At 38.5% G+C, this 21,548-nt stretch overlaps 2 protein-coding genes across 2 annotated transcripts in view; both read right to left on the bottom strand.

Moving 5' to 3' along the window:
* Window positions 1-11,198: 11,198 nt before the first annotated feature.
* Window positions 11,199-12,128, bottom strand: LOC119255276 (putative olfactory receptor 5AK3). Its single transcript, XM_037522249.1, has one exon. The coding sequence runs from the start codon at window positions 12,126-12,128 to the stop codon at window positions 11,199-11,201; it is 930 nt and encodes a 309-aa protein (XP_037378146.1).
* Window positions 12,129-20,226: 8,098 nt separating this feature from the next.
* Window positions 20,227-21,548, bottom strand: part of LOC119254229 (fatty acid desaturase 2-like protein FADS2B) — a 31,850-nt gene continuing 30,528 nt past the window's right edge. The window contains 1 exon segment of the mRNA XM_037521346.1: window positions 20,227-20,377. Within this exon segment, the coding sequence (XP_037377243.1) occupies window positions 20,227-20,377 (151 nt within the window).

The raw sequence follows: 21,548 nt of genomic DNA on the forward strand, positions 1-21,548 counted from the left end.
GCACTGCTAGCACTGCGATAACAGAACAAGATACAGTTTATTCAATTCAACATTTAGTGAGGGCTGAAGACAAACAAGTTAATGTAATTTCCTGCCTCAGGTTAATTCGTTGTAAAATAGCTGAAGTGCAGCCCTTCCTCTCTAGTGGGTATAAGCATTTATGAGAGGAAGCTAGAATAGATGAATGGTCCACTTAATCTAGACTTTTGAAAGATAATGACATTTATGACTTGTCAGCATGGGATAGATACTGAATTACTGTTCATTAAATGGCCATAATAACACGTGCAGATGATGCATTAAGGGTGTTTACTACTGACTGATCATCAGATTGAGTCATATTTATTCATTTAGTTCCTTTCCCAGGATTATGCAGTCAAAGTGAGTTCCCTCACTCCATTTCTATCACATCATCAGAGGTGAAGCAGTTTCTCTGGTCTTGGAACAAAGCGTGGTGGGAACTTCGTTCTGACACTTTCACCCATAGTTCCCCACCATAATCCATGTACATACTGCAATGATATATAACTGGTGTGGAGAAAAGGGCTCTGCTCTATTTTTTATTTACACCAGAGTTGCCTCCAAGTTCTCTGTCTGCAACTGGCACAGGCTGATTGGCCAGCAAGGCCTGTCAGTGTGGCTCCTTCTAATTGGGAATTTATGCTCGGGACCTAAGGGATCATACTTACTCCCTCGACAGTCTGAGGCTCTAGGAGCTGAGATGAAATTGGAAAAACAACATTCATTAGTTTCTCTCTGTTGGAGAAACATTTAGATTTCCAGAGGGAATGAAATTTGCTTTTGTGTTATAGTCTTTGGGGACTTGCCTTTGTTACTATGTTGTCCTGCTTTTGACAAATTGCCTTTCTTCTCTCCTTCCACTGATTTCCTTTTTTCCTGTCTCCTTTCTCTCTCTCTCTCCCTCTCTCTCACACACACACACACACACACACACACACACACAAACCATCTGTTGCATAGCAAAAATTCATAAGTATGTAAGTGCACTGGGGAAAAAACAAGACCTATTTCCTTTATTCTAACTCTCCAGTCCTTCCCTGAAGTTCATCACTGTTACAAACTTCTGGATTCTTCTAGGTATGTGCCTTGCATTGCACACATATTATTTATATACTTTCTTTCCCATAAAACTGACAGTGTTATTCACATTTTCCTGCAGTTTGCATTTTACTTAATATTTCTGGGTGATTGTCTTCATCAGTACAGAAAGAAGTCTCTCCTTTTCTGTCTCCTTCTCCCTCTTCTCCCTCTTCTTCCATTTTGTTTAAGGTAACGTTGGTTTGCAATACTGTACATAGGTCATCACGCTACACCCACCACCAAGCCACCCACCCAAAGTCTTCCACCATAATTAATCAGGCCCTTTTCCCCTTTGCTCTCCGCCATCCCCCTCCCACACTGCTAGCTTCAGTTTTTACACTCATATTTCTAGGCTTTGTTTTTGAGTTGATTTTATCTGATCCTTTGTTTTTTTTCCCTATGTATTCCACATGTAAGTGACACCATTAGGTATTTGTTTTTCTCCTAACTTATTTCCAGTTCTATCAATATTGCTGCAAATGGCAAGGGCTCATTTTTTACGGCTGTGTAGTATTCCATTATGTGTATTTATCACATCTTTATCCACTCACCTGTCCTTGGGCATTGAACTGACCTGTTGCTTAATATATTTCATTGAACTCTATGCTCTATTGTTAGATGTGTAGATTGTTTCCAATCTTACTATTATAGACAGTGTTACCATAAATATTAGCATGCATAAGTGTGACTATTTCTCTGGATTAAAAGCTATTTAGAAGAGAAGTCTGAGTCAAAAGATATGAACACTGTGTATTTTGAAGACACTGAACAGGGCTCTGTCATTTTCTCTAGGTCCTCTCTAACACACAATTGTATGAAACTTTTATTAAACTTTGTTATTATAGTGAGAAATAGTACATTTTAGTTTTATTTGCTTTTTTTTTCTCCTATGAGCGAGATTGAGCATCTTGTCACATGTAAAGATTAATTTCTTTTTTTCTGTGAATTAGCTATTTATATAAACTTACCCTCTTTGACAGTACATTCTTTGCTTTGAAATGGATATTTAAGTCAAATACCCTTCCTTGTAAGAAATGAACATATTTACTTGTCAATAGTAATTCACCTACTTTACAAATTATGTATTTTGCCATGCAGAAAACTTTGATTTTTATAAACAAACTTACCTTGTATCATATTTATAAAGCCCTTCTTCACTCCTAATGTCTCAAACTACCAGTTTTTATTGCTCTTAAAATTGAAATTATTGAGCCATAGTGGACTTATTTTTGTAGTGCATGAGCTAAGTTTATAGTTTCACTTCTCTTCTCTGCCAATATCTCATAATTATTTCAATATTTCTTATTTCTCAACTCATCTGTGCCTCAAGGCTGGGATCAACATTATTACACTACATTCTCTTGTGTATTTGAGCCTAGTCTTGGACTTGTATATCTGTAGCATTGGTCTTTCTATGTCTTCATGTTTTAGTATCATGTGATTTTAATTAATAAACCCTTATAATGTTTTAATAGCTGGCAAGGTTATTTTTGCCATATTATTCCTTTTATCTCCTACAATTTCTTAGCAACCAGTACATTTATTCACATGAGGTATAAAATCAGTTTGCAATTCATAATTATTCACTGAAACAGTCTATTTGTTGATTTTATTCATATGAAATCACTATATTAATACTTGAAAAATTGTCAAAGAATGAGGACTCTTTAGATTTGCTGATTTTTTTAATAGATTTCTTTATAAGATCTTGTATCTTTCCCCAAACACTTTCCATAACAGATGTGTACATGCTTTCTAATTGTGCTTAGTCATTCTCGTATCTTCCTTCTTATGAATGTTAGTATGTTCCTTGTGTATTTTAGCCAGGAAAATAAATGTAAAGTGATATCTAATTTTTGTAACTTTTTCTCTTTCATTGCCAGTGAATTTAATTGCCTTTTATATTTTTCCTAGAATTTTAAGTTCCTGTTTTTTGATAATGGCTTGTTTATATATTTGGTCAGTGTTCCTATAGTATTGATTTTAGATGCTCTTTGTTTACCCCAGATTTGAATCTCTTGCTAGTCGTTGACTTGACAGAAAGTCTCATATTCTATCACCTATTAACTATGATAACGATTATGATGCAGAAATTCTTAAATCTGAATTAATTATTCATTGGTGTTTTTGAAAAATAATTGAGTAAAGACCATTCCTTTCCCTAACTCATTTCCTAGGAGAGTAAAAAGCAATGATAAAACTTTTTCTCATCTAATGCCAGATTGCCTGTTCATGGTATTTTTTCCAGCATAACATTTTCTAACAAATATATATAGTTTGATTTATGTTATTGTGTTTTATCAATATTTATTTATAAATATCATATTTTTCAAAATCAAATATGTTATTAAGTGAATCAGTAAAATTTCAGTAATTTGAAGCTACAACTTCTATGTGTATAGATGTCTCCAATGGAAGACCCAGGAATAACAAACAAGATACATAATTCAGTATCCTATCTGCATGTATTAAGACAGTATCAATGTAAAAGCTATGGGGAATGACGCCTAAGATCTATTTTATTTAATTTTTGTGGGAAACAATTAAATGAAAAGTCTATTGACATGTTCTTGGTAGCAAGTGCTAGCTTGCTACAGTGAAAAGAAAAACAAGAACTGTAGAATCTTGCTCAACAACTTAATTTTCACATTTACATGAATTCTCAGGATTAAGAAATTTTAACATATTCTCTAAACCTTAAGGGAATCATTTTCACATCTAATTTATTCATTTATTTTTAACCATCTATCTCTCCCAGTAGAATAATTGCACTATAATGTGGGATCATTTGGTCTTGTTCACTGTTGATTCCACAGAATGTAGACGTCAACCCATGAAATAGTTGGACAAAATCATATTCTAATGACAAAATCTTGGATGAATAAACTCTACCTAGATCTGGAAAACCAACAGAAACTAAACCTGTCCCAAAATCTTTAGGAAGCATGATATCTGGTTTTGTTTCATCATAATTTCAAGCCTCTAAACAAACTTGCACATTATATTTCAATGACTGCATTACTGGGTAGGTACAATGCTGTCCCTAATAGTTGCCAAAACACAGACAGACTCAGACAATATAATTTGAAGTGTGCTCTTTTACCCTTTTTGAAGTTGGAGGACCTCTCTCTGTGCAGTTATTTTGGGGTATCAGGTTGTAAGACACATGACATGCAGCCTCATCAAGGAGGCTTCCATTGACTGGACAAAAGCACTTGTCAGAGAAAGCTCAAAATGGTCATGAGCCCATTTAGACTAGAATCTGGACAGAACAGTAGCTTTTATCATATCTGTTGAATCATTTTAAATTCAAATAAAATGTAAACATTACAGGGGATGTTTGTCCAGAGTTATAAAAAATCAGTGCAAGGGACACACACACACACACACACACACTGCAAATACCCCATGTTTTGCACATGCTTAGCCTGAATCAAACCTTAGTGCTTCTGAATTTCATTTTTATTCATCAGTGTGCAGGAACGGGCACACAGGCAACCAGGGTTTAAATTCTATTCCCATGAATTCATAGAGAAAAAGGGTGTAATTCCTCCATTGTCTAAAATGGGGATCATAGAATAATGTAAAAGGTAATGATGTTCTTTGAAACACTTTATAGGAGTAAAAAATTGGAAATAGTGTTCAGTAAATATGAGTAGCTTCACATTAATGATCATATAGATTTAAAACAGCATCAATAGTCTTATAAAAAGAAGCTTGTGTCATATTTTAAGTTGCAGATGATATGCGGAGAGCCCTTTTAAAAGTAAAACTCATACCCCACTCTCTGTTTTTCTCATTGTCTTTATTTATGCTGGAAAAGCTCAGAAAGGAATCACGCCACTATTTTATGGTTACGCTTGGCCATGAGCGCTGAGAAAGAGAAGTCGTTAGACTTATAAAATCCATCTGTTTCTTTTTAAAAGAGCTTTAATTGTTCTAAAAAAGAAGAGAAGGAGAAAGCAGCCTGCTTTGTAAAGATGTAAAGTTAAAGTGAAGTGATTTGTATAAAATTTCCCAGATGGGGCCAGACATTGAGTAGCCACTCAAAAAAAGGAATAGTCAGGCTAACATGAGGAATGATATATCAACCCCCTCCATTCATTCGTTCGACCATTGGTCCACTCATACTCTTCCACTCTATTTCCAGTCCTTCACCAATGATGCTCCTGGGGTCTGCAGTGAAACTTACTAGACTTGACATTGACCCTTTTGCTCCACATTTCCCCTCTCACACTGGATAATTTGTGACTGTTCTTTGAGAAATGGCATCTGCTCTGTTTACTTACACCAGAGTTCCTCCAGATTCTCTTTCTGCTGCTGGTGCAGGAAGACTGCCCACCTTGCTGTCACACTTGCTTGTCATTAGGGGCTTTATACCTGGGACCTGAGGGATCAATATTCCCTCCCTTGAGAATATCAGGTTCTGAGAGCTGAGATGAAAATGTGGGGAAAAAAAGTTCAGTAATTATTTTTCCGTAGGGGAATATTTAACCTTTCCTGAGAGGATAAATTTGGTTTTCATGTTACTGTCATTAGGAACTTTTTTTCTGAGTTGCCTTGTTATAGCACAAATAAATGCTTAAAATTTTTTCTTGCTAGGAATCAGGTTAAACATCTTTTCATAGTTCTAAGAACATGTGTGTTGGTATAGATAAGTCTTGTCAACATAATGAGAAAAAAAGGTGACTGTCCAAAAAAAAAAAAAAAAAAGAGAGAGAGAAAAAATCCAAAGCTAATCCCAATTTAAGGGCATAGAGTCCCTAATCTGAGAAATAGAATTGCTCTTAACTTTTGTCTAATTTGCTATTGGAAATAAAAACATGCTCCTGATCACTTATTTCTATTTCATTGTGAAATGTATATACTGAAAAATAAACTGTAGATAAAGATACCCTTTCTTCCATTGCACTTTTTTTTGCATCTTTTTATTTTTTTATTTTTAAAATAAATTTTATTTTTATATTCCCCATACAATTGCAATCCCCTTATTTTGACCCCAATCCCTCCCCTCCCCACCCCCTACCCCCATAGAGTGTCTCTGGTTCATAGTTTTTGTTGATTCTGATTTTCACTTTCTTATAGTTATTCATTTTCCTGGTCCCTTATTTAAGTTTTCTAGATTCCTGCTATGAGTGAGACCATCCGGTAGTTTTCTTTTTCTTTCTGGCTTATTTCGCTGAGCATGATCCCTTCCAGCACCATCCATGTTGCTGCAAATTGCATGTGTTTATCTTTTTTGAAGGCTGAGTAATATTCCATGGTGTATATGCACCACATCTTCTTGATCCAGTCATCTATTTTTGGGCATTTGGGTTGTTTCCAAAGCTTAGCTATTGTAAATAGTGCTGCTATAAACATAGGGGTGCCCATTTTTTGACAGGATTGTTTTCTTTGTTGTTGTTGAGTCTCATCAGATCTTTGCAGATTATTGTCATCAGTCCTTTATCATTAGTGTTGTGTGCAAATATGTTCTCCCAGTTGGTGGGGTTCTCTTTGTTTTTGTTATTGTCTCTTTTGCTGTGCAGAAGCTCTTAAATTTGATGTAGTCCCAGCTGTTTATCTTTGCCTTCACTATCACTGCTTTGGGTGATGTGTCTGTAAAGATGTCTTTGATGTGCATATCATGTAGTGTTTTGCCTATATTTCCTTCTATGTATTTTATGGTTTCAGGTCTTATGTCTAGTTCTTTAATCCATTTTGAGTTGATTTTTGTGTATGGTGTGAGGTAGTGGTCAAGCTTCATTCTTTTGCATGTAGCAACCCAGTTTTCCCAGCACCATTTATTGAACAAACTTTCTTTGCTCCAATGCATAGTCTTTGCTCCTTTGTCAAAGATTAGTTGACCATAAATCTGTGGGTTTATTTCTGGATTTTCTATTCGATTCCATTGGTCTGTGTGTCTGTTCTTGTTCCAATACCATGCAGTTTTGATGATTATGGCTTTGTAGTATAGTTTGAAGTCTGGGAGTGTGATGCCTCCATTCCCTTCTTTTTTTTTTCAGGAGAGCTTTGGCTATTCGGGGTTTTTGGTGATTCCATATGAATTTCATCAATAATTGTTCTATTTCTTTGAAGAATGCCATTGAAATTTTGATTGGAATAGCATTGAGTCTGTATATTGCTTTTGGTAGGATGGCCATTTTAATAATGTTTATTCTTCCAATCCATGAGCAGGGGATGTCTTTCCATTTCTTTGTGTCTTCTTCTATTTCTTTTAACAGTGTTTTATAGTTTTCTTTGTATAGGTCCTTTACTTCTTTTGTTAGATTTATTCCCAAGTATTTGATTTTTTTGTTTCAATAATAAAAGGGATGGTTTTTTTGATTTCTTCTTCTTCTTCAGATTTATTGTTTGTGTATAGGAAGGCTACTGACTTGTGCATGTTGATTTTGTATCCTGTCACTTTACTGAACTGATTGATGAGTTGAATTAGTTTTTCTGTGGAGTTTTTGGGGTTCTCTATGTATAATATCATATCGTCTGCAAATAGTGATAGTTTGACTTCTTCTTTTCCTATTTGGATTCCTTGGATGTCTTTCTCTTGTCTTATTGCTCTGGCTAGGACTTCCAGTATTATATTGAAAAGCAGTGGTGAGAGTGGACATCCTTGTCTTGTTCCAGATCTCTGTGGGAATGCTTTCAGCTTTTCACCATTGAGAATGATACTGGCTCTTGGCTTGTCATATATGGCCTTTATGATGTTGACGTATGTTCCTTGTATCCCAAGAATTTCAAGGGCTTTTATCATGAATGGGTGTTGCACTTTGTCAAAAGCTTTCTCAGCATCTATTGATATTATCATATGGTTTTTATATTTTCTTTTTGTTGATGTGTTGGATAATGTTAATTGATTTTCGGATGTTGAACCATCCTTGTGTCCCTGGCATGAATCCTACTTGGTCGTGGTGAATTATCTTATGGATACATTGTTGGATTCTGATAGCTAAAATTTTATTGATCATTTTTGCATCAGTGTTCATTAGGGAGATTGGCCTATAGTTTTCCTTTTTTGTGTTGTCCTTATTCGGTTTTGGTATTAGTGTAATGTTGGCTTCATAGAACGTGTTTGGTATTGTCCCTTCCTTCTCAATTTTTTGGAAGAGCTTGTGAAGGATAGGCACTAATTCGTCTCTGAATGTTTGGTAGAATTCATTTGTAAATCCATCAGGTCCTGGGCTTTTGTTTTTGTCTCCCATTGCACTTTATACTACTAAATATTTCAGAAATTTCGAGTAGTGTTTGGCTATAAACTGACTGGGTGAAGCCCTGAATTCAATCAGTCTGAGAGGACAAAGCTAGAGTCAGTAAGTCTGTGGCTTTTTGACTAACAAGCAACCAGATGAAGGAGAGCTGCTGTGCAAAAAAGGCAGGTGAATTGATACCCAGCATAACTTTGTGTTCTGCTTCTCAGTTAGGAATGTTGGTTGACATGTTCCTAATAGAAGGAATTGCAACTTTACATTGACTTAAAAATAGTCACTTATTTTTCTTTCACAACAATCATTCGGAAGTTGACTAGCACTTCTGTGCTTTGCTTAGTCTTCCTCTGGTTGCCTCCTCGTCTCATGTTTGTGTATAGGAAGGCTATTGTTTGTGTATAGGAAGGCTACTGACTTGTGCATGTTGATTTTGTATCCTGCCACTTTACTGAACTGATTGATGAGTTGAATTAGTTTTTCTGCGGAGTTTTTGGGGTTCTCTATGTATATTATCATATCGTCTGCATATAGTGATAGTTTGACTTCTTCTTTTCCTATTTGGATTCCTTGGATGTCTTTCTCTTGTCTTATTGCTCTGGCTAGGACTTCCAGTATTATATTGAAAAGCAGTGGTAAGAGTGGACATCCTTGTCTTGTTCCAGATCTTAATGGGAATGCTTTCAGCTTTTCACCATTGAGAATGATACTGGCTCTTGGCTTGTCATATATGGCCTTTATGATGTTGACGTATGTTCCTTGTATCCCAAGAATTTCAAGGGCTTTTATCATGAATGGGTGTTGCACTTTGTCAAAAGCTTTCTCAGCATCTATTGATATTATCATATGGTTTTTATATTTCTTTTTGTTGATGGTGCCAGACAGCCCGTTCCCATTCCAAGCAGGGAAAGGGGCCAGGAGGCAAGGGTGACAGCCACATGTATTCTGAAACCTAGCTGCTCCTCACATTTCACTAGTGAGGATTGTGTGACATGGAGTAGCAGGAATCTCTGAGTCTTGCACCTCATCCTCAGCTACTGGGCTCCAGTGCATCTATGCAGACAGCTTTGATGTCTCTGCTATTAGGTGTTTTATGGTATTTCTCCACTTTTCTGCCTCAGGAATACCTCAAAATTCATGGAAGATCTTGGGTAATTAAATACAATGGGGGAGGAGAACCGAATACATGTCTTAAGCTCTTGACCTCCACAGGAACAAACCAGTGGTACATTCTACACAGTTCATCAAACTTCCATGTGGGATTGAGTTCTAGTTCCCAGAGTGTAAACCAGGTACATTATCTATGCTTGAGTTTCTACCCATTGAATTTAGTCTGCACTAACATGATGGTTATAACTTCTGTTAATGAATGAGCACCATTTAAGTCTTTAGTTCCACCTCTAGCCTGATTTTCTCCCTCTGTTGGAGAGAGATACAGAATATGTTTCTAAAAGTTTCCTTATCTTATACAAAAAGAGATGGATTCAGACTGGAGAAACTAATGACATAAATAAATCATAATATAAGAGATAAGTGTTTTCAATTGTAAGAGAATCTATTAATATGGGGATATTAGGTGGAAAGAATAGCCTGAGTCATATGGTACTTTTCAAAACAATTTATTTTACATTCAGGTTTATGGTAAATCAGAACAGAACATAAGAACATTCTCTTTGAAAATAATCCAGTCCAAAAATGGGCAGAAGAGCTAAAAAGAAACTTCTCCGAAGAGGAAATGCAAATGGCCAAACAGGCATATGAAAAAATGTTCAACATCACTTGTAATCAGGGAAATGCAAATCAAAACTACCATGAGATACCATCTTACACCAGTGAGAATGGCACATATTAAAAAAACTAGCAACAGCAAATGTTGGCGAGGGTGTGGAGAAAAAGGAACTCTCCTGCACTGTTGGTGGGAGTGCAAACTGGTCCAACCACTATGGAGAGCTGTGTGGAGATTTCTGGACCTACTAAACATAGAGCTTCCATATGATCCAGCAATTCCACTCCTAGGTATTTACCCAAAGGACACAGAAACATCAATTCCAAAGAACACCTGCACCCCTATGTTTATAGCAGCACTGTTTACAATAGCTAAGCTTTGGAAACAACCCAAATGCCCAAAAATAGATGACTGGATAAAGAAGATGTGGTACATATATACCATGGAATATTACTCAGCATTCAAAAAAGATAAACACATGCAATTTGCAGCAACATGGATGGCGCTGGAAGGGATCATGCTCAGCGAAATAAGCCAGAAAGAAAAAGAAAAATACCGGATGGTCTCACTCGTAGCAGGAATCTAGAAAACTTAAATAAGGGACCAGGAAAATGAATAACTATAAGAAAGTGAAAATCAAAATCAACAAAAAACTACGAACCAGAGACACTTTTTGGGGCATGGGGGACGGGAGGGGAGGGATTGGGGTCAGAATGGGGGGGTTACAATTGTATGGGGAATATAAAAATAAAATTTATTATTAAAAAAAAGAACATTCTCTTTGTAGACAATTTAGGGAACTTGTTTGTTGAATGGAAATTACTGAACTTTAATTTTGATATGGATTAAATACAAAATGGAGGTTTTCTAGTTCTTAAGGCATATTTAAAATAATTAAATGTTTTGTAATGTCCCTATATAGTTCTTAATATTTTAAGTAATATTATAAAGCCCATCTTCATGGGCAGAATGAGATATGCTTCTCCAACGATATTCCAGGGAATGTTAGTTCCACAATATGTGATTACAGTCATCATTCTAAGTCTTTATCTATAGAAGGAGGTAGTATTGCTTTAAGAAATGAACATGTTTCTTATTTCAGAAACATTACAATGATAAAATATCTCAACTGACTGAGTTAATGTGCTGAATTTCAATAGTTTGGGTCTTGTCTAGAGGATTCTTTTCCCTACCATTTTGAGAGCTTCTTTTACCTCCTTATTTCTCAGACTATAGATCAGGGGGTTCAACATGGGAATCACAATGCCATAACATACAGAAGCTGCTTTCATGTTCTCCTCAGAATTATTAGAACGAGGTTGTAAGTACATGTAGGAGAGAGTCCCATAGAAGATGGTGACCACTGTCAGGTGGGAGGCACACGTGGAGAAGGCTTTCCTCCTACCTGTGGCAGAAGACATCCTCAGGATGGCAGCCAGGATAAAGATGTAGGAAAATATGACAACTGATACAGTAAACATCAAATTAAATCCTACAAAAACAACAATTAGCGTGACATTGATGTCAATGTTGGAGCATGAAAGGGCAAGAATTGGGGGACCATCGCAGAAAAAGTGATTGATGGCATTAGACTTGCAGAAAGACAGTGAGAAGGTAAAACCTGTGTGCACAGAGGAATTGATTGAGCCCACGACATAGGAGCTAGCTACCAACTGGATGCAGACTCTTCGGGACATGACTATGGGATAGCGAAGTGGGTTGCAGATGGCGACGTAACGGTCCACGGCCATGGCAGCCAGGAGGTAACAGTCAGTGGTTGCAAATGTTGCATAAACCAGTAATTGCATGGCACAGCCCCTGAATGAGATAGATTTGTTCTCTGCTATGAAGTTTTGCAGCATCTTGGGAGTGATAGCGGAGGTAAAACAGAGGTCCACAAAAGCCAGATGTTGTAGGAAAAAGTACATAGGTGTCTTCAGTCTGGAATCTATTTTGATGAGTAGAATCATACCAACATTACCCACCATGGAGATCACATAGATGAGCAGGAATGCCATGAAGAGGACATGGCTATACTTGTGTTGACCGTCAAATCCCAGAAGAAAGAATTCAGTCACTTCAGAGCTATTTCCTTGAGTCATGGCCACCCAAAGTCTAGAAAAGATCAAGAGAAGGACCAGAAGAAATTGGGAAATGTGTGATATCTGAAAGGAAAAGATTTATAAATGTCACATCACTTTTTTTGAATCAGATTTTTACAGCAAAACTCATAAAGAGATGAACAACCATAACAACAAAGAACAATTATAACAATAAAACTATAATAAAAAATTATGTCAATGTTGTTTCTCTCTCACACACTCTCAAAATAATCTTAGTGTACTTTCAATCTGTGACTGATTGCAGATAAATGAAGTCATGGACAATATAACTGTGAATAAGGAGGAACTCTCCTGTGCTAATCATTCAAAAGGTTAGGAGAAGGCAATTCAGTCCAAAGAGAAATTCAATTATCTCAGTTTATACAGTGATCAGAGACTGAGTGTCTAAAATGGTGAATAAGTTACATCCACAGTCTTTAAGTTCCCTTTTTATGCTGATTCTCTGTGACAAAAGCCAGAGTTGTTAGTGTTCAAGAGGAGATACTAATTGCATGCTATTTGAGTAATTTAGGGAATGATCTAGAAAACTCCCTGAAATAAGTGGCTTTAAAGTTAGTTCTAGAAATATATTTGAGATTGCATAAGATAGAGGTTTGTGAAGCCAAAGAAGGCAACTTCAAGCAGAGGAGGGAATCTGAAGGCAAGCAGGATAATGTCACCCCTTAAGTGAAGAACAAGAAAAAAGAGGGTCTCACATTATGTACAACTAAAGAGAGTTATTCTAATTACTAGCAGTTTCTACATTAAATCACAAGAGTATTTCATGTATCTCTTAAGTTGTACAAATGTAATAATTTGACACACTTATAGATGAAGAAATGTTTACCACAATAAGCTTAGTTAACATCCTTTACATGACTATGATTTCATTGCTGTTGTTTCAGAGTTGCAACATTTAAAGAACTACTCGCACTGCAACACAGTGTTATAGCATACAGCACGTACTGGTATAAATTGGTAACTATTGTCACCGTTGTAATTAGGTCCTTGGAGATTACCTCTTATAGCTGGAAATTTGTACTTCTTGTCCAACATTTTCTCATTTCCTCCACCCTGGCCCCTGGCACTCATCGTTCTATTCAGAGATATTCTTAAGTGAAGCAAGCTTTGAGCCTGGATTTGAATTTTCTCTTTCTCAAAGTGTTTTAGGTGGTAGTTAGATGGATTATTTTCATCACAAAGCTCTTGCTAAACATGAACAATATAGAGATGTATAACTAATGCAGATTCAAAAAACTCCCAACTCACCCCATTTGCAGATCTGGCTGCTCTGTTTCTACTGTTGATTTTCTGGCAAAGAAATTGGAGTCAATTCCTTGGTGTATTTCTCCGACTTCTAGACTTGGTTTTCCCTTTCAGGTATTATAGCCAATTGTGTCTGTTTAGAAAAATGCAAGTTAGTTTTTTAAAAAAGCTTATATTTATGTTAGAATATCTCTTTCTACATTTCCTGCAAGGTGATATTTTTGCTTTTGCTACGAATGGGTGGGAGGTTGTTTTTGAAGGAGGTGGAATTAGGAATTATTCCCATGAGGATCTCAGACTCTGGAGGGTGAATTGACTAAATAGTACCGAGCTTCTCAGTTGAGACAATTACAGTTTTTTTTTTTTTAAGTTTCTGTCCTTCAGGGACGTTTCATCTTGTTGTCTTCATGGGCTTGGGGACCATTTGCTCTACTACTCGCCTCTTGGATTATGAAAATTGCATTTTGCTTTCTGTATCTTCTGCTTACTCCCAACCACCATTTCTCCATCTGTGGAATATGGTTAATGACTCCACACATGGGCTGCCTGCAGTAGTGGTGGAAGAGCAGGGAGGGAATGAACATACAAATACTTTTTGAACTATGAAGGGCTTTTCTGTGAAAGGGATTAGCAGGATTATCATTGTTAGACGAGACATGCAGTGACCCAACCATGGGCACATGGACAGTACAGGATGAAGCAGGAATGCAAATCGTGAAGCAAGAATTTAAGATCTCATCCACCAGGTTGAGCCCACCCCAAAGTTTGAAAAGAATCAAAATGAAGAAATCTTCAGTCTTCCTGAGGAAAAATTTAAATTGAATATTGCTGTGTTAAGTTTTCTATGTCAGTGCAATAGACAGTATTAACACCTACTATGAGCTAAACACTGTTCTAAACCGTGGAGACACATAATGAACAGGAGAATCTACATGACCCTCACAGAATTTGCCTCCTAGTGTGTGTGGAGAACAGACTATAAACAAAGAAAGCTTAGGTATTTTTCTGATAGGGTGTGTAGTAAGAAAATAAAATGCTGTGGTGTTGTAGTACCTAAGGGTAAGGCAGCTCTTTAGTTGGGGGGGAGGGTCTGTGGGAAAAGCAGATCCATTGTAGAAGTAAAAAAGATAGCTAAAGTAGAAAATGGAATGAGTTGGCCTTGTTTGTGTGTTCCCAGGACAAGAGACTGAAAGGGAATGGATTTACACTGAGTAATAATAAGGCAAGGACATTATTTTGTGGAGCCTTTGAGGTCTTGGTGAGGAATTTGGATCTTATTCTAAGTGTGATGGGGTTATTTGGGGCAAGTGGGAAAATGAAACCAGATGGAGCATTGTATTGGACAGATGATTCTTGCTGCTGATTGAAGAACCGATTATAAGAGCAAGAGTGGAAGTCAGGAGACTATTATGAGGCTCAGGCAGCAGCCATCCTGTTGAGAGATAATAGTGACTGGAATTAGGTTGTACAAGGGAAATTGAGACAACCAACTAAATTGCACTATTTGAGAAGGCAGAGTTCAAAGGAATTGCTTTTGGTTTGAATTTAGGAAGTAAAAGAAAGAGAAATGAAGTTTGATGCATCGATGCTTGTTCTGATCAGTTGTGTGAACAACGTGCCACTTAACCGAGATGGAGAAGCTAGAAGGAGAAGGTTAAAGTACAGACAAATAAGATGAGACATTACTCCAAACCCCACACCCAATCCCCAAACCAGCTCTCAGTATAACTGAGACATAAACTGGATTGCAAAGGCTTTTTTTTTTTTTTTTTTAGGTAAGGACTTTGGCAAAGTTGAAAATGGTGAAAAGCTGCTAAAATGATTCAGTGGGGCCCAGGGGACAAAGACTGGATTCCTTCAGCCCCTTAATGGAACTTCTCAGTTGCTGGGTGGCAGAGAAAACAATCCTGGGGTGCACCCTCAGCAGCCTGCAGCAGGTGGTGATGGAGGCAGCTTGCTGCAAAGACAAACAAAAACCAGACAACCAGAGTCTGTTCCACCTGCCCTGAGCTGCATGCACAACCTGAGGGGAAGCTGGCTGGAGTTCTCAGGTTGAGGTCAGCTGAGCCCTTGCCTGCCTCCAGAAGACATGAGTCCAACAACTTTGAGAGAGCTTGAGAGCTTCTCATCAAAATCCCTTCCTTCCTGACAGCCCAAAGTGTGTTATACAGGCAGTGAAGAAAGGCACAAGAATCCTTTGCACCTGAGACACCTACCTGTTTATACCACTCCGTTTTGCTATAAAAAGAAAGTGAGTCTGAACACCAGACTCTGATTAATTTTGATCACCATCCTTGTGTTAGCTGATATTATGCTTTGGCCCCAATTCTTAAAATGTCTTTGAATTTCTTAAGCTTATAATATCCCATGAACATTTAAGTACAGTGGTTCCATGAACCAGGAAAGGTAAGATTTATGGTGTTATTGCTTTACTGGGTTCTTCTGTTGTCCAAAATGATCTACGGGGCATGATTTCTGCATGGCCATGTGATTTTATCACAAAAGGTGAAGGAAGTTCAATCATTCCGTCATTCAACTGACTTTCGTAGAATGTACCTTTTGTCTCATGCATTCTCTTATGTTTCCTTTGAGGACTCAGCTGATCTCCTTTATCTTTGCTGACCCATTTTTCTCATTCCTCCTCTAGAAGCATCTTTAAGATTCTCTATTGAATCAAGTTTTCCCTTCTATTCTTGTCTTGGTGACATCGCCACAAAGTACATCCAAGCTCAAGTCTTTTGTTCTCAAGTCTCTTCTAAGATCCAGAAAGACATTTCCTCCAAATACCTGCTAGACATCTCCACCTAGGTTTTCTTTCAATACCATAAACTCAAGACTTTTTAAATCAACTTTTATTTTTGCTTCTACTTTTCCTTGGTCATCTCACCACCTACAATCCAAAGTTTGGGCTGTCTTTAGGTTTCCCCACTGGAAGTTACTCACCATGTGCCATGGATCCAGCTTGCACAAGGAGTCTCCATTTATTTTCTCTTTCATATTTGCTCCCCGAGCTGAACTCATGTTCTCATTAGCTTTCTACCCAGGTTGTTGTAGGAGTCACTTTGCTGGTCTCGCTGCCTCCATGCATTCACTCTTGAATCTTTCTCTTTGTATAGTTCAAGAGGGGCTTTCCTAGATCCCAGTTCTAATGACACTGCTTTCCAGCTCAAAGATTCCCCAAAGACCAAGTGTACACTTTCCAGCATAACATTTTAGATTTTTTTTTCAATAGGAACCTGATTTAGCTTTCCAGGTTTAGCTGACATTGCTCTAGCTAATTAATTAAATTATCTATCCATTAAAACATCTATTGAAGACCTATTAGTGTGTGACTGAGGGGTACCAAAAAACCTCAAAATTTGCACATTCTAAAGGAATCTGACCATCTGTGTGCACAAAGCCTTAGTGTGAAAGAACTTCAAAAGGATTGGTATTCATAGAGAGGTGAAGAAGAAAGGATATTCTGAATAAAATACTCCAAATTACACATCCCCTCATAGGCAAATGCCCAGTCCATCAGAGTTGTTCCAAAGCAGAGTTACTGAAGCCCAAAAGCTTGCCATAAGTCTAAGGCACCTTTTTGCAGGAAAACAAAGGAAAGGGGTTCTGAAGAAGGTTCCAGAAAGCTGGGACAAAAGGAGATACCACATCAAGATAATGGCTGCCACTGTCAGCCTCCTGCATGTCTCACCCACGTGTCTCTTCCAAGTTGCTCTACATGTCTCTTCTCTCTGTGCCTCCTTCCATGTCTCCTTCCCAGTAGCACCAGAGTGTAAGTCAGGGCACAGAGGCAAGATCTCTCTTTCTTTCCTTCCTTCTTCCTCCTCTTGGGCCCACCTGCCTTCTATGTTATCCAGATTCATCTGGCCCCTCAGCCCTGTCCCTAGTTCCTTGGCTAGTTCAAGGAGACTGCCTATAAGTGGGGGCAGGAAACAAGGTACCTCCGTCTTTCATGGAAATGCCTCTGGCAATGCAAACAATGGTCTGGCGATAAATGGTACAGCTTTCAAGGCCAGTGGTCTTGCTGATGTTCACTGTAAATGATTTTCAACATTGCTATTGGTAAACTTTCATAAATGATACTTGGAAAGCAAAATATACAAGTATATTCCTGCTCTTAATAAAGTGGAAGTTCCATCTATACTTTCTGTATCTTTAGGATTGATATCTGTGGAATATGTCCAAAAAGTCCTTTATGTATTGATTAAACAACAAAGAGTATACTTGTATTCGGTATAATTTCCAGTAATGAGCCTTGTGCATTCACATGATTAACCAGAAGTTTGGATCACTGGAAACCCTGATTCTTTGCAGTCCCTCTAGTCTGAGATCTGGACATTGTCCCAGAGGATATAGAATAGGCAGAGCCAGAAGGTGAGTCCTTGGTGTAACTTGTTGCAACAAGGAAAATAATTTTCTTTCTTGTGACTCATAAGTGCCTCATCTGGGGAAAGGTGCCCTTGTCATTGTAAAAATGATTCTGTGCCTTTCCAACCTGTGGGTCTGTGTGACACTAAGTCTCTCTTGCTTTTTAGTGTGTCTAGGCTGGGAGGAACCCTCATTGCAATAACAATGACCAGTAACTCAGTGGGTGTTCCTGGCTTATGAAATGATGCCACTTGCCTTATTTCGTTTGGTTGTCTCCACCTTGCTATGATACATACAGATCAGGGCATAATACTTTGCACCACACCTATTTACAGATTGAGTATTTATAAAGTGTATCAGTGACTTAGCTGAGTTCATTGTAGGATATTAAGTTAAAGAGTTGACATTAGAATATAGATTTCTGAGTTCTAATCCAGTCCCTGACTTTAATGCCCAACTGAAAATTCAGGCAATTTCTCAATGGCTAATGTTGCCAAGAGGAGTGAAGCTTTAGAAGAAATAGAGCATCAGGGGCTCTCAGGTGAAGTTGATCACAGGGAGGGTTATTTTCCCTGGGCTGAATTCATGTGATGTCACGACCAAATCTTGAATCAATTTCTCCCTCCTTTATTCCATGTTGAATGCAGAGTCTTTCCCTTCTAAAAGGTTAAATCTCAGCTTCGTTCCTCCCAAGTGAAATTTCTCTGAGTTGGATTCTCTTCTAGGACAGGTGAGTAGAAGTTAGCTGCCAGGAGCCCTTTCTAAGTTGTCACTGAGCCTGTCATCTCCCCCTCCCTGGTGCCTGATCTCCCAAGGAGGAAAGATAAATACTCAATGTTTATGCGATCAGCTCCTGGAAAGCTGTTAGAGATAATTAAGAAATGCCAACTGTGAACTTCCCATGTCTACTAATGCCACTTATTTGCCCTTCACGTTGGGTTTCCTGGTATGGAAATTAATGAGCACTGATTACAAGTCAGACAAAAGTCTCCTCCACCACTTCCTACCTGTGACTTCAGGTAGGAAATGTTGCTTGAATTCCATAAACCTCAGACTTTAGTCCATAAAATGAGATTAATTATAGGGCTTGCCCCTGGGGATGCTCTGAGGATTAAATGGAATAATATCCATGAAGGGTGTAGCTCAGTACTTGTTGCTTGGTAGATGCTCATAAGATTTGGTAAGAATTTTAATAATCCAGAGATAGAATATAGAAGTGCTTCTCATATATTCATTAAAAATTTTCTATCTAATTAGGAGAAATTATTTTCACATCCCTACCTCCCTCCCTCTAGCCCTTTATACTCCTCTGGCCCCTGCTCCTTCCATTTCAGCCCCAGTGACTTCTTTCAAGTCATCATATTCCCTTCTGTCACAGGGTCTTTGCTCCTGGACCCAGGTATTTAATTCAGAAACAACAAAAAGAGCAACATATAGGGTTTGGACTGAATTAAATGCTTGGTGGAATTTCAGGCAACAGACAAACCTGTAATGCTGACTTGCTTGGAGCTGAGGAAAGGGGCTTGTGCTGTTGTATTATTTACCTCCCTGCAGCTGAGGTCAGCCTTTCCCTGCCCATCCACTCCCATAAATAGATGGGCTAAAGTGTAGATACTAGATACCAATATGGCGCTGAATGCCCGTTCATCCTTCTATATTACAATGGTTTTCTTCTTAAGACATGCTTAGTTCTATTCAAGCTTGAAAAATGCCCTACACAGCCTCAAGTCTGCTTGACAGAAAAAAGACATTTCTTTTATTGGGTTCACCCAGCAATGAGGTTTGGAAGTTTTGTTCTGGTGGGCAGGAATTAGACATACAAATCTTATACTCAGAGACAGGCTAATTTTTAGCAGAACACAAGTCACCTTTAAATATTGGACCTTAACTTGCTTGATCTGTTGTTATTGGGTTTGGGTATAGGAAGCTCCCTTAAAAGATTTTATAAACTTGGAAACAATATATATACATGTTAAATTACACCTGTAGAAACAATAATGAAAGTCTGAAATCAAAAGTGAAATATTGAAAGAGACTTTAATGTTCATTACACTCCATCTTTAAAGAACAAGTTGAGACACTTAAATAAGGATAGACAATACATGGTGCTTCAATAGGATCTTCTTTTTATTATTTTGAGCTATTTTTAAAATTATTACAAATATTAATTAGGATCTTTTTAAATATATGATCACCTTCTAAGAGGGACTGCTCTGTTTTCCAAAGTCTCCCCTTTGGCCTGCTTTGCCCAGACCCACTTCACCAGCACAACTTTACCCCATGCCTGCACTGGTGCCCCAGAAATTGACATCAGCAAACTAAGGTTCATGGTCCCATTGAAAAAAATGAAAACATTGGTCACCCATTTCCCTTTGTTGCCCTAGACAAAAATCATCTTGTGTTGTCTCTGCTTCTAACTTGTAGAGGAGACTTTCAGGGAGAGGGTGATCACGAGTCTGGGGATTCATACCCCTGGTGGCCTCAGCAGAGCAGGGAAGAGCTCTGGAAATTCACAGACTCTCCTCAGAGCTGCAATTAAAAGCAAATCCAGGATGATGATCTCCTCAGGTTTCATAGTAGTTGTCCGCCCAAGGGCTGCCGATTTCTTCAAAGACCTGTGGGAGGAGCAAAAACATTCCTCAGGAGGGGAGACTCTCTGTCAAAGAAGTCACCCAGAAGTACAGTCACTCTTTACCTAGGTCAGGAGTGTTGTCATTTTCAGCTATATTGGTAAAAATGTGGTTCTCTGTCGCCCAGTGGAGGGAGTTCACCTCCCTCTTAGTGGGGAAGGGCTTGAATTTTCTTTCATTTCATTCTCTTCTCTACCCCCAAACCATCACCTGTCCTTTCTCTAGAAAGTTTCTCTGAGTTTCTGTAAGATGATGCGTACACCCACCTGTCACCCATCCTCTATCCACACCATCCCCCCCACCTTAAAATGTGAAAGTTTCTTCTTCAGGCTCTGGGCACACAGCACAGCCCCAGGACAGAGGTGTGTTCTGTCCATATGCTGTTCCTGGGCTAGCTGGGAAAAACATATTCAATAGTTTATTACTCAGTATGTTATTTGATCACAGTTGTGATACATCTCACCAAGAAGAGAACCAGGAGCTGGTTTCGCCGTGGGGGTCAGGGAAGTCTGAGATGAGGAAAGGCATTGATATGAGCTTTGGAGAGTGAATGGACATGGGCCAGGTGATAGGCGGGGAGGCTGGGAAGACACTGTAGGCTGAGGCAAAGGTGGCGAAAGAAGTGAGAATGGCAAAGGGGATGGGAGTTATGTAACCACAAAAGGGAAGCCAGTGATCTGGAGGGCAGGAAAGGAGGAGGGGAGAGGTCGATCAGAAATTGGAGCACTAATCAGCAGTCAGATCAGACTGGGCCTGGCCTGCTGGCTCATTCAAGAGAGTGTTGTTGTTCCCAAGAGAAAGTTATTAAACCCAGATCTCTGTGACCACACAGTATTCTCTGGGGCATTGTGAATGCTTCCGGATGAGGGCGGATTTTCAGTTCCCGCAGGCTTCACCACATTCGGTCTATCCCCTCTGGGGTCAGCACCCAGGGGATCGGTCTCCCCTGCCTGAGTCATAAGTTTCAGTCCTGCTAGACAATGCAGGCATCTAAATTTGCAGCCCTGGACCATATGACTTGAACGGCTTTCCCAACACTCCTTCTAACACAGCTCCATGGAGGAGACAAAGACAGAAAATACACAGCCTGGCTTTTAAGAAGGTTGAAATTTAATAGGACAGAAGGCATTTCACTAAGAACTTCCTAGGAGGTAAT

This window comes from Talpa occidentalis, unplaced genomic scaffold (genome assembly GCF_014898055.3).
Source record: "Talpa occidentalis isolate TD23 unplaced genomic scaffold, MPIMG_talOcc4v2.1 talOcc4.3, whole genome shotgun sequence".
NCBI lineage: Eukaryota > Metazoa > Chordata > Mammalia > Eulipotyphla > Talpidae > Talpa > Talpa occidentalis.

Excerpts from the sequence above, each read along its gene's own strand:
- LOC119255276 (XM_037522249.1), bottom strand. The coding sequence starts at position 12,128 with ATGACTCAAGGAAATAGCTCTGAAGTGACTGAATTCTTTCTTCTGGGA.